At 39.5% G+C, this 14,220-nt stretch overlaps 1 protein-coding gene across 1 annotated transcript in view; it reads left to right on the top strand.

The window, feature by feature from the left end:
- The window catches only part of LOC121386054 (carcinoembryonic antigen-related cell adhesion molecule 5-like), an 18,263-nt gene extending 4,068 nt beyond the window's left edge, over positions 1 to 14,195 (top strand). Inside the window, exons 3-10 of the mRNA XM_041516853.1 lie at positions 2,908 to 3,165; positions 4,388 to 4,645; positions 5,896 to 6,153; positions 7,347 to 7,604; positions 9,943 to 10,221; positions 11,246 to 11,554; positions 13,377 to 13,673; positions 14,188 to 14,195. Coding sequence (XP_041372787.1) covers positions 2,908 to 3,165; positions 4,388 to 4,645; positions 5,896 to 6,153; positions 7,347 to 7,604; positions 9,943 to 10,221; positions 11,246 to 11,554; positions 13,377 to 13,673; positions 14,188 to 14,195 — 1,925 coding nt within the window. The remainder of the gene's footprint in view (positions 1 to 2,907; positions 3,166 to 4,387; positions 4,646 to 5,895; positions 6,154 to 7,346; positions 7,605 to 9,942; positions 10,222 to 11,245; positions 11,555 to 13,376; positions 13,674 to 14,187) is intronic.
- The last annotated feature ends 25 nt before the right edge of the window (positions 14,196 to 14,220 follow it).

Below are 14,220 nucleotides of genomic sequence, written 5' to 3'. Positions count from 1 at the left end.
ACCATTTGAATTTGAAGATGGTATAGAGTCGATATACTTTAACCCGGACCCACCTCAGCATGTTGTTGAAGGAGAAAGTTTCTACGTGGTCTGTAATTCTACTTGCAATCAATCGTGTTCTTACTCGTGGAGTTTGCCAGGTCAAGGAACACAAAACAGCTCTCTACTGAATGTAACAGACATCAGAAGAAATCAAGGAGGAACTTATAGATGTACTGTAAATGATTCGACGTCTTCAAACTACACAACATTTCAGTTGAAGGTTTATTGTGAGTTGTTTGGAGGATTTTATGTGGTTTTATTATGTTTGTTGGGGTTTTTTTAGGGGGGGGGGGGGGTGGTCCTTACATTATTATTGTTTTTTTTCTTTCTTGTTTTATTATTAGGGGGAGGTTGGGGGTTTTTTTTGTTGTTGTTGGGGGTTTTTTTGGGGGGGTATGTGTGTTTGTTTTTTGTGGTGGGGGGGGGGGGGTGGGGGAGTTCGGGGCTGTTGGTATGATGTTGTCATTTCTGTGCTTCTTCGTCATTTGTTTCTTTCATTTCCACTCCTTTGTTTGTTCATCTTTTACTTTCTTCTCTTTCTTACTTTTCTTCATCTCGTTTTTGTTGTTATTCTTTTTTTCTCTTCATCTGCTCTTCTGATGCGTGATCGGTTTGGGATCGATCCCCGTTGGTGAGCCCATTGGGCTATTTCTCGCTCTAGCCATTGCTCTACAATTGATGTACCATCCTGTCTGTGGGATAATGCATATAAAAGCTCCCCTGCTGTTAGTTGGAAAGAGTAGCCCATTGAGTGTCGGCAGCGGGTTTCCTCTTCCATTATCTATGTGGTTCTTAACCAGGCCCGTAGCCGGGGGGGGGGGGGGGGGGGACGCGGCCCACCCCCCCCCCCCCCCCCCCCCGCAGGATTGAGAGTTCTGCTCAAATGAAAAAAAAGAAGGATTTTACGTAACATATAAAAGTCCTTGTCCCCAAATGACCGGGATAACGTAGCAGGGTTTGCTACCCGTCGGACTCCTTAATCACCAAATCAGTTATAGCTGTATGGTTAATAATAATGTATTATATACGATTCAAAACGAGAAAGGCATAATTAGATTAAACGTGCTTTTTATTACAAGATAATTGATAAATAAAGGTCTTCAGAAAGTCAACACAGTCTAAACTGACAACATATCACGTAACAATATTAGTTAGTTTACAGATTAGAGTGGAAGCATAGATTAACTGCAGTTATCTGTTCTTCTTTTTTGGTCAGAGGGGCGTGATTTAGCTCAGTCGGTTGAGCGTTCGCTTGAGGTGCTTGCGTTGCAGGATCGAACCACCTCAGTGAATTCGTTAAACTGACTGGGTTTTTCTCGTTCAAAACAAAGGCCGCGGTATGTGCTTTCCTGTCTGTGGGAAAGTGCATATAAAAGATCCCTTGCTGCATTAAGAAAATGTCGCAGATTTCCTCTACGAGACAAAATTACTAAATACCAAATACCAAATGTGCGACATCCAATAGCCGATGATTAATAATCACTGAGTGACTAATAACACTTTTATTTCAGCGACATTTTAACATATTTCACTAAATGTTATATAATAAAACGATGTTTCCAAATATCTTCGTTCTGCTATAGATCGCATGCACATTACCGGTTACTTCGTGCAAGTGTAAACGAAGCTTTAGCACACTCCGGCGACTACACACATACATACGTGCGTCTATGGGACTGGAGCGCCTATCTAATTTGGCGCTCCTAACTATTCATTATGACCAAGATATAGATGTGAACGAGATTGCAACATTATTCGTCCAACAGCACCCGAGGAAAATGCAAATCGACTCTGTATTTATACAATGAAATGATATGATCTTATTCAAGTTAGGGACCGGAACGTAGCAAGTTGTCAAACTTGTGCCCAATTCTTTTGTTCTTTGTACAATAGAATATGTTTGCAATCAATCAATCTGTGACCATGCGTCGATATAACTGCGTTTGCCATCCAATAACCGCAGGGGCGGGACCTAGCCCAGTGGTAAAGCGCGCGGTCGGTGTGGGATCGCCCACCCGTCGGTGGGCCCTTTGGGCTATTTCTCGTTCCAACCAGTGCACCACGACTGGTTTATTAAATGCCGTGGTATGTACTACCCTGTCTGCTGGATGGTGCATATAAAAGATCCCTTGCTGCTAATAAAAAAAGAGTAGCACATGAAGTGGCAACAGCGGGTTTCCTCTCTCAATATCTGTGTGGTCCTAAACCATATGTCTGACGCCATATAACTGTAAATAAAATGTGTTGAGTGCGTCGTTAAATAAAACATTTCCTTCCTTCCAATAGCCGCTGATTAAAAGTCAAGGTGTTCCAGTTGGCTTAACTTTATTACAATTTTGTCATGTATCATTTATTATAAATACATTAGTACGACTGAAAACAAACGGTTTCTTGTCGTGGCTTTGTGATCAGGCCATTTTACATGCATACCACAACATGATGCAACTTGTTAACGTATATTTTGCAATAAACGTTAATGTAATATTCTCGAGTGTAACCGGCGTCATCACATTGTTTGGAAAGGGGTTCTATGTCAGTATTTCTGCTAGAAAGACATTTTTGGGTATGGCACTACGGAATTGATTTCAACCACAGTCAACAGGATGTATGGGGGATCTCCCCCAGAAAGAAAATGGGTTAAGTTTAGGATTAGGGCCAAGGAAGGCATACAGTAATGATAAGATTAATTAATTTTGTCAAAAGGTTAACAAAAAAAACCTAAATAAAATCTGCAGAAATATTTGGGTATGGCGCCAAACCCATTTTACCCCCTAGGGACAACCCCCGACCCCACCTCCGCGCCTTTGGCGCTCGCATTTGTTATTAATCTCATCTCTTTTTTGTTTTTCCAACATGATTTTACAGATGGCCCAGACTCTGTACCATTCATCCCATCATCTCCTCACCACACCAAAGAAGGAAACGACCTCACGGTGAGCTGTGCTACTTCTTGTAGTCCAAGCTGCTCCTATGTGTGGAAGCTGGGGAGTCAGCAGAAAACAACGAGCTCTGAGATGAAAATACCAGACATAAGACGAGATCAGGCAGGAAACTACACGTGTACTATAACCAACACTGGCACCTCGACGTCAAAGAGCAAACAATTTCAGCTGGGTGTTGACTGTGAGTATTGCATAGCAGTTGGTAGATTCGGTTTGTATGGTAGTATTGGTACTTTTGGGCATTAAAAGGTGTGACGGGTGATGGTGCTTGTCATAGGAAGCCACACCACTCTGTCTCTTCTGTCTTTGTCTCTCTCTGTCAGGCTCTCTTTGTCTGTCTCTCTGTCTCTCTCTGTCTCTCTCTCTCTCTCTCTCTCTCTCTCTCTCTCTCTCTCTCTCTATATATATATATATATATATATATATATATATATATATATATATATATATTGTTCTCTCGCTTTTTGTCTTTTCTCCGTCCCTTTCACAGTTTCCGGCTACAAATATGTTTCCCTCGTATTAATGGCACTATCTATAGTCATTAGACAGTTTTAGATAGTTTCGGGTATTACAGGATTATTGCCATTAAATTGAAATATATATAGTTTTGCAAATCCAGTTTAGTCTTCCTGGTATTAATAATGTCCAAACATTATCTAAAGATATACATATATATATATATATATATATATATATATATATATATATATATATATATATATATATATATATATAAAAGGACATGAGTGTTTTTAATATGGAAAATATCAACCGAGTCTATGTTAATTGGTATTTATCGAGGCTCTGCCGAGACAAATACTGTGCAACAATCAGCGAAATGTTAAGATATTTTACTAAATGTTATATAATAAAACGATGTTTCCAAATATCTTTGTTCTGCTAAAGATCGCATGCACATTATCGGTTACTTGTCGTGGCTTTGTGATCAGGCCATTTTACATGCATACCACAATATGATGCAACTTGTTAACGTATATTTTGCAATAAACGTTAATGTAATATTCTCGAGTGTAACCGGCGTCATCACATTGTTTGGAAAGGGGTTCTATGTCAGTATTTCTGCTAGAAAGACATTTTTGGCTATGGCACTATGGAATTGATTTCAACCACAGTCAACAGGAGGTATGGGGGACCTCCCCCAGAAAGAACATGGGTTAAGTTTAGGATTAGGGTCAAGGAAGGCATACAGTAATGATAAGATTAATTAATTTTGTCAAAAGGTTAACAAAAAAAAACTAAATAAAATCTGCAGAAATATTTGGGTATGGCGCCAAACCCATTTTACCCCCTAGGGACAACCCCCGACCCCACCTCCGCGCCTTTGGCGCTCGCATTTGTTATTAATCTCCTCTCTTTTTTGTTTTTGCAACATGATTTTACAGATGGCCCAGACTCTGTACCATTCATCCCATCATCTCCTCACCACACCAAAGAAGGAAACGACCTCACGGTGAGCTGTGCTACTTCTTGTAGTCCAAGCTGTTCCTATGTGTGGAAGCTGGGGAGTCAGCAGAAAACAACGAGCTCTGAGATGAAAATACCAGACATAAGACGAGATCAGGCAGGAAACTACACGTGTACTATAACCAACACTGGCACCTCGACGTCAAAGAGCAAACAGTTTCAGCTGGGTGTTGACTGTGAGTATTGCATAGCAGTTGGTAGATTCGGTTTGTATGGTAGTATTGGTACTTTTGGGCATTAAAAGGTGTGATGGGTGATGGTGCTTGTGATAGGAAGCCACTCCACTCTGTCTCTTCTGTCTTTGTCTCTCTCTGTCACTCTCTCTTTGTCTGTCTCTCTGTCTGTCTCTCTCGCTCTCTCTCTCTCTCTCTCTCTCTCTCTCTCTCTCTCTCTCTCTCTCTCTCTCTCTCTCTCTCTCTCATATATATATATATATATATATATATATATATATATATATATATATATATATATATATATATATTGCTCTCTCGCTTTTTCTCTCTTCTCCGTCCCTTTCACAGTTTCCGGCTACAAATATGATTCCCTCGTATTAAAGGCACTATCTATAGTCATTAGACAGTTTTAGATAGTTTCGGGTATTACAGGATTATTGCCATTAAATTGAAATATATATAGTTTTGCAAATCCAGTTTAGTCTTCCTGGTATTAATAATGTCCAAACATTATCTAAAGATATACATATACATATACATATACATATACATATACATATACATATACATATATATATATATATAATTGGTCATGAGTGTTTCTAATATGGAAAATATCAACCGAGTCTATGTTAATTGATATTTATCGAGGCTCTGCCGAGACAAATACTGTGCAACAATCAGCGAAATTTTAAGATATTTTACTAAATGTTATATAATAAAACGATGTTTCCAAATATCTTTGTTCTGCTAAAGATCGCATGCACATTACCGGTTACTTCTGGCTTTGTGATCAGGCCATTTTACATGCATACCACAACATGATGCAACTTGTTAACGTATATTTTGCAACAAACGTTAATGTAATATTCTCGAGTGTAACCGGCGTTATCACATTGTTTGGACAGAGGTTCTATGTCAGTATTTCTGCTAGAAAGACATTTTTGGGTATGGCACTATGGAATTGATTTCAACCACAGTCAACAGGGGGTATGGGGCCCCTCCCACCGAAAGAAAATGGGTTAAGTTTAGGATTAGGGTCAAGGGTCATACAGTAATTATAAGATTAATTAATTTTGTCAAAAGGTTAACAAAAAAAACCTAAATAAAATCTGCAGAAATATTTGGGTATGGCGCCAAACCCATTTTACCCTCTAGCGACCCCCCCCCCCCCCCCCCCTCCGCGCCTTCGGTGCTCGCATTTGTTACTATTCTCATCTCTTTTTTGTTTTTGCAACATGATTTTACAGATGGCCCAGACTCTGTACCATTCAGCCCATCATCTCCTCACCACACCAAAGAAGGAAACGACCTCACGGTGAGCTGTGCTACTTCTTGTAGTCCAAGCTGCTCCTATGTGTGGAAGCTGGGGAGTCAGCAGAAAACAACGAGCTCTGAGATGAAAATACCAGACATAAGACGAGATCAGGCAGGAAACTACACGTGTACTGTAACCAACACTGGCACCTCGACGTCAAAGAGCAAACAGTTTCAGCTGGGTGTTGACTGTGAGTATTGCATAGCAGTTGGTAAATTTGGTTTCTATGGTAGTATTGGTACTTTGGGCATTAAAAGGTGTGACGGGTGATGGTGCTTGTGATAGGAAGCCACTCCCCTCTGTCTCGTCTGTCTTTGTCTCTCTCTGTCACTCTCTCTTTCTCTGTCTGCCTGTCTCTCTCTCTCTCTCACTCTCTCTCTCTCTCTCTCTCTCTCTCTCTCTCTCTCTCTCTCTCTCTCTCTCTCTCTCTCTCTCTCTCTCTCTCTCTCTCTCTCTCTCTCTCTCCCTCCCCAGGTTTTCATATTATAAATGGAAAATGTATCAAGAGTTCGTTATAAGATTAGAATGAATAGTGAAGGTTTGTTTTAATAATAGCATAAATGCAACATGGCTTTTAAAGCAGTCTACTACCAGTTTTTAACATATTTCTCCCAATGTTGTCTACATATTGCTGATCATCATGCAATAATAGTGAGCATGGTTATAACAGAGCATCGCATGTGACTATTTGCGTGCACACTTTCGTAGTGTGGGCCTGAGGCATTTTATTGAATAAACTGTTTATCTATCTATCTATCTATCTATCTATCTATCTATTTGTCTGTCTGTCTGTCTTACATATTATAACGTATTTTAACACTAGATATCATCATTGTTTGGATCGTGTCTCACAATTGGATATCAACACTTTAAATATCCAATGAGCCGTCTTATGCAGGTTTCGATTTGTATAGCCAGTCCTCCAGGCAGTGACGTATGGCGTCAGCCATGTTATTGTAAAAATATCATGTTCACCGTCTCGCACAGAGATACGGTTTTGAATTTGTTTTAATGATATTTTGGTTCAGCTTTAAAAATCGTCATGACGTATAATCTGTACTTATTCTAATATGCTCTGTCCGGCACTAGTTTTCATTTATTACACTAGTCTTGTAGTAACAGTTCTCGTAGTGGCGGTGCAATAGGGATGAAATCTCCAGTCAAGGATATCCTCTGAAGTCGCTGTCATCCTGTAGACTAGGAGGCACTTAATAGAGAATTATGGAATCAACCACTTTGTTGCTAAATTCCCACTCGATTCTGCATTGTGAAGAGATACGGCCCTAATCACGTATTACTGTTTTGTCGTTCAGATTTACTACAAAGAGGGCTTTTCATATATGTTTAATGTTCTCTTTTTCATTATAAATCTTCATTTTGCAGATGGCCCAGACACCGTAACTTTCAGCTCGACACCACCAGATCACATCAACGAAGGTGAACGTCTTCGAGTGAAGTGTATTGCTGAATGTAAACCAGGCTGCTCTTATTCCTGGACATTAGGGAATCAGCAGACTGGGACAGATCCTGTGACGCTAATTTCAAGCATCAAACGAGAGCAGTCGGGAAATTACACGTGTACCGTCACCAACAACGCTACCCGGGACAACAAAACAAAGATGTTTTCGCTGGACGTTTATTGTGAGTGTTTATATTCAATCTCAGTCCTCACATTGTAGTAATTCAATAGTAATAGCGACACTGGTTAATATCAAATATATTAAAGGCACACGCCCTAGTTGTTAACCATTACGCCGTTGTTTTTCGCTATTAGACCCAATTTTTTCACGAATAAAATTGCACTTTACTTACCGTTTATTATTTAGACTATACATTTCCATTCACCTGAAGTGTTTTTTGGTAATCCTGGTAATCCTGGTGTTTGTAATACCACAATATGCATTTTTCGTATTTCTTAAAAAGCCACGTGCCTCTGAAAAAAAGCCGGTGAGCAGACAAGGTCTAATCTATTTTTAGAGGGGATATTCCCATTTCAATGTCACAGATGTTGGTATACCACGTGACCGTTATCATTTTGGTTCGGTTTGTTTTCTCGTGCACGGTTCGCGCAATCAACATCCGATTTGTTGTCGTTTGCTTGTTGTTCATTTATGAGGATTTTCTTCACAGTTCGTGAACATTTTCATTAACAATAAAGTTCAGACAAGTAAGTATCTCAATACAAAACGTTACAAACACTTAAAACCAATAAGTCTTACGATATCTGGAGAGGACAGAACAGTTGGAACATGTCCAGAAGAGGTGAAAAGAACGCACCCCAAGTCTGTGCCTCTGTGAAATTTGACGTGACGTAGGCATTTTTGTGCTTCGAGCGACATCTACCGGTGACATCAGAATACTAACTTTCAAAATTATTTCAAGCAATTGGGACATGGGGATTCCCATGTTATTTATGGATATAAAACCTGCTTTTTCACTCTATTTTATAAAAACGTGATCTAAGTGTGTTACAGGTTTGTAGATTAACCAAAATTATAATTTATTTTCGCTGGATGGAACTAGGGCGTGCGGCTTTAAGCATTTAGAATAGATCATAAATGTTCTATCTTTACCATACAGCGCCATTTGGATCTTGATCTTAGTTTTAAAAATCTAGGTCATAACCAAAACTAGTACCCATTAAATCTTAGTATGTAAACACAGTGAAACATGTGTTGTTGTTAATTTGTTTGTTGTTTGTTTTTGTTTTTTGTTGTTGTTTGTGATTGGGTTGGGGTATGTGGGGAGAGTATAGGGATTTTTTTCTCTTTAATTTTTTTTTTTTTATCTGTGTGTGTGTGTGTGTGTGTGTCTGTTGCATTTTGTATAAAGTATAGTATGGATTTTGGTTGTTTATTTGGTTGTTTATTGTTTGTTAAAACTGTAGCTATGAACGAACAACCGTGTTTGTTAAATGTTTTGTGTCTGTGTGTACGTCTAACTGACCTGTCTGATCCCTCACACTGAACTCTAAATATCCTGTTTTAAACTTTTATATAACGTTAGTGTATTCAGCAGAAGGAAGGAAATGTTTTGTTTAACGACACACTCAACACATTTTATTTACGGTTACATGGCGTCGGACATATGGTTAAGGATCACAGAGATACTGAGAGAGAAAACTCGCTGACGCGACTTCATGAGCCACTCTTTTCGATTAGCAGCAAGGGATATTTTATATGCACTATGCCATAGACAGGATAGCACATGCCACGGCCTTTGATGTACCAGTTGTGGTGCACTGGCTGGAGTTAGAAATGGCCCAACTGGTCCACTGACGGGGATCGATCCCAAACCGACCGCACACAACGCGAGCGCTATACCACTGGGCTATGTCTCGCCCCCTGTATTCAGCAGCCATCCCTGACCTGGAATCACGTCACGTGTGTGTGTGTGTGTGTGTGTGTGTGTGTGTGTGTGTGTGTGTGTGTGTGTGTGTGTGTGTGTGTATTTATACACGTATGTGTGTGTGTTTGTATGTTTGTATATTCAGCTAAATTGATACTGCAATTCAACATATTCTGTGCTAAATATTGTATATGTGTTTATACATTCGACTAATTCATATTGGAATCAACACGTTCTATATTAAATAGTTTATATGTTTGTATATTCATGTGACCTGATAGTGGACTCTACATCTTCTGTGATAAATATTATATCTTATATCTTTCTACATTCAACAGACCAGCAACATATCACGTCAAAATCACTGTTTGTACATTCAACTAACTTGATATTGGGTTCCAACATATGTGCTAAATATCTCGTATCTATTTATATATACAAAAAACTTGATCGTGGTCTCAACAACTGTGCTATATATGTTATATATGTTTATATATTCAACTAACTTGATATTGGAATCAACACGTTCTGTATTAAATAGTTTATATGTTTGTATATTCAAGTGAGCTGATAGTGGACTCAACATCTTCTGTGCTAAATATTATATCTTATGTCTTTCTACATTCAACAGACCTGCAAAAAATCACGTCCCTCACATTGAACTCACAACCTTCTGGATTGACAGTCACTGAGCGGACTGTTGTGACTCTGCGGTGCGTGGTGGATAGTAACCCGGTCTCTGACATCAAACTCTTCAACGGCTCGTACCCCATCCACGAGGTATTCAACTCCAGCACCACCGAGTACAGTTTGGGGCAAGTTGAGTGTTTAGACACCGGAGAGTATAGATGCAAGGGCAGAAACAGAATATGGCATGACGTCAGCAGAACTGTAAAGCTCAACGTGTCGTGTAAGTTGAATTGGCTCATGTTAAACCATAGACATCAGATGCGCATGGGGGAGGGGCGCAATCCGTGGCATCCATACATCTATTAAAGGGAATCCTCCAGCAATTACTATGTGTTTTCAGACATCAGTGATATGCTGGGGGCGGGATGTAACCTAGTGGTAAAGCGCTCCCTTGATACGCGGCCGGTTTGAGATCGATCCCAGCCGGTAGGCCCATTGGGTTATTTCTCGTTCCAGGCAGTGCACAACAACTGATATTTCAAATATCGTGATATGAACTATTCTGTCTGTGGAATGGTGCATATTAAAGATTCCTTGCTACTAATAAAAAACTAGTGGATTTCCTCTCTAAGACTATATGTCATAATTGCCAAATGTTTCACATCCAATAGCCGATGATTAATAAATCAATGTGCTCTAGTAATGTCGTTAAACAAAGCAAACTTTACAGTAATATGTTGTGAAGCTCCGTGTAACGTGTAAGTTGAATTGGTCCATGTTAAAGCATAAACATTAGATGCAGGTTGGGGGGTGAGGGCCGGGAGCAAACCTTAGCGTTCAGACATGCATTAAAGCCAAGCCTCCAGCAAGTAATGTGTTTTCAGACATCAGTAATATGTACGACAAAGCAACCGGTAGTGTACGACAAAGCAGCCGGTAGTGTACGACAAAGCAACCGGTAGTGTATGCGTTATAGGAAATCCACCAGTAATTACTGTGTTGTTTTCTTGTCTGCTTTTTTTTTTTTTTTTTTTTTTTTTTGTTTGTTGTTGTTTTGTTTGTTTTTTGTTGTTGTTGTTGTTTTTGTTTGTTTGTTGTTGTTTTGTTTTTTTTGGGTTTTATTGGGGTTTTTTTTTATTGTTTTGGGTTTGTTTTGTTTATTTTTTTTTTTTGTTTGGGTGGGGTTTTTTGTGGGGTTTTTTTTTTTTTTGGGGGGGGGGGGGGGGGTTGCTGTTTATTTTTGGAAATCATCAACATATAACATAATGTCTACTTTGTAAAGTGGCTGCATTGCTCTGTTTTAGGCTCACCGAAGATAGACCATCGCGTTCCATTCCCGGGTACATTTCACGCAGCATTATGGAGTGACGCCACTCTCATTGTACCCATTATAGCAAACCCGCCAGCACGATGTAGCTGGTTCAGACTACTGGACAATGGAGACAGACGCTTGCTCGGAACCAGCCGTCCAGAAGTGGTGTCTGCAGCATCTGGCATTGGGAAGTTTACGCTGAGGAATGTTCAACTCGAAGACTTTGGAAGCTACCAGGTGGTTGTGTCCAACGGTGGTAAACAAGACGATCTCGTGATGAACCTGACACTCACTGCACAAGGTATTCTCACCACTCTGGTATTATTAATCCCCTACCGGTCCAGTCGGAGGGAACTAGAGGGTTCCGTCCTTCTAACTGTCTGTCTGTGCCGCCAGCATAGGCTATTCCTATCAAATTAGAAGCCAAATATCTTCTCCATTGACAGAACAGAACATACATATCTCAGTGTACCTTGATTGTTTTACACGGTTTCAGCTAGTGCATATTGATTGGTGCAAAACTGGTCGTTGTATTTCTCTTGGGGACCCCTGCGCGTGCTGTAACCTCACCGTGGTGCAGGGGTGTAACATTCTCTTTGAGTCCGTAAAATTCTGTGATATTTGTATTGGTATTTTTGCACAGTTCTTTACACTGTTTTTGTTTAAACCTTGAATTTTTATATTGATGTTGATCATCACTTTATTTATTTGCATTACCATAGTTTGACACCCAATAGCCGATGTATTTTTCGTGCTGGGGTGTCGTTAAACATTCATTCAATCATTCATTCATTCATTCTCTTGGGGAAAATAAATGTAAAATAAAATATTAGCCAGTCGAATTGTTCGTGACGTGGTGTCGTTAAAAGGTTCGTTCATTCATTCAATCAATTATTCATTAATTCATTCATTCACAGATCCAGCTGTTAAGTCTGCTTTTGGTTTGCCTCTTGCCAGAGTTGGTATGCCTTACACTGATTTTAAACATAATATTAACCAAGATTTCTTTTTAACTTGGCAAGATGATTGGAACAGTGTGATGGTGAACAAGCTTCATTCTGGCAAGATAGTCTTGGGAGAGTGGCAGTCCTGTTATATGCGGCACAGGGAGGATGGAATAGTCTTGTGTCGTGCTCGCATTGATCATACATACTTGACCCATTCATTTATTATGATGAGGGATCTCCATCCACAATGTGAGCACCACTGCCCGTGTACTCTGAGTGTGCGCCACATTTTGGTAACGTGCAATCATCTGAAACAAACAAGAAAATATACATTTTGTAGACGAAATATGATGGTTTTATTTCGATTTCATCCAGAACTTTGTTAAAATTCTTACGAGATACAGAATTTTATTACAAATTTTAAATTTACTCACCTGCGCACTGTGATTTATATTGACGTTGATCATTCCTGTACCTACCTTTGTTTGACACCAGACAGCCGATGCATTTTTCATGTTGGGGTGTGGTTAATGAGTCATTCATTCGTTCGTTCGTTCGTTCGTTCATTCGTTCATTAGATAATTTCATTCATTGATCCGTTTAGTTCTTGCATTCACAACCACCACCACCACCATCAGTATCATTATAACGATTGCCGTCAATAACGACAATAACGCAATAGTAGTTTTTTCAGTGTTAAGACATCCTAAGACACCTGAAGGCTATTAAAGGGTTTTATGGTAGTCATTTAAAGGGATTGTCATTTTCTGCCATTACAAAAGGGTTTTCGACTAATAGATTGTTTTTGATGGCTAAAATTTAACATTAACGACTTTTTTTATATTGTTTCGAACATCAGTGTATGTATAAACATGGTGTGTGTTTTCGTCATTACGAGTGCGTTTATCTTTCAATAATTTCGTACGTACAACAACAAAAATATGTTTTAAACAAAATGAACAATGACTGCTACAACATTGGCACACGACTTAATTAGATACGCAGACAATCACATTCTAAACAATAAAATGTGTTTAACACGTAATATTGCAATGGCTGTAAACTCAGGAGTCAGGAATGTCTCTGTAAGGGATATTTCGCTGACATATATGATCTCCGTACAAATTTGTACATCTTCGTGGTCACTAATAGTTGCCATTTTCCGCCACAACGAAGGTCCTCCAAGTATTCCATCTCAGTTCAAGGCGTGGAGCGACGATCCACACTCGGTGCGTCTGTCGTGGATGGAGGAATTTAACGGAGGGGCAGCGCAGATGTTTTTGGTTCACTACAGGAAACACAAGACCAAGGAGGCGGCGAACCTCACCGGACGCTACACGGAGAAAGGTCTACACGCCAAACACACGTCGGTGATACCACAACTAGAACCACGCACTCGCTATCTCGTCAAGGTGCTGGCGTATAACGTGTATGGATACAGAGACTTTACTGTGGAACTTGGGGTTGTCACCGGCAAGTATCTATCTATCTATCTATCTATATATCTATTTTTCTCTCTTTCTATCTATATCTATGTATGTATGTATGTATGTATATATATATATATATACGTCTGTCTGTCTGTCTCTGTGTGTGTGTCTAAAAACTTTAAAAAATATATACATGTACCTACATACTGCCTCACTGACTATCTGCGTTGAACATGCAGCGTCATGCATGCATGTTGTTTTCAACTCCAAGATTCTCTATGTGTTATGGGGAGATGTGAAGTATTGGTGGACTTGGTGTTTTGAAAAATTTCATTTTGGTTTTCTTTAAAATAATGTCTATGGGAGGAGGGGCCCGCCCCTTCACTGAAAAACATTTTCAAGAGCTACACTTTAGAGCAATTTGTGACATAATAATCATATGAAATTCCAGTTCACAAATGCAAAACGTTTAATTGAAGTGCTCTGTTCATGAGTTGATACACATGTCCGTTTGCCCATGTGTCCTTTCGTGAAATATATTCTTAACCTCTTACTAGAAAACTAATTTACACTCAGTGCTCTGTTTTTAT

The sequence above is a fragment of the Gigantopelta aegis genome, chromosome 12 (assembly GCF_016097555.1).
Source record: "Gigantopelta aegis isolate Gae_Host chromosome 12, Gae_host_genome, whole genome shotgun sequence".
In the NCBI taxonomy this organism is placed as follows: Eukaryota; Metazoa; Mollusca; class Gastropoda; order Neomphalida; family Peltospiridae; genus Gigantopelta; species Gigantopelta aegis.
Note: the sequence above shows the minus strand (reverse complement) of the source record. Positions and strands in the feature narration are given on the sequence as shown.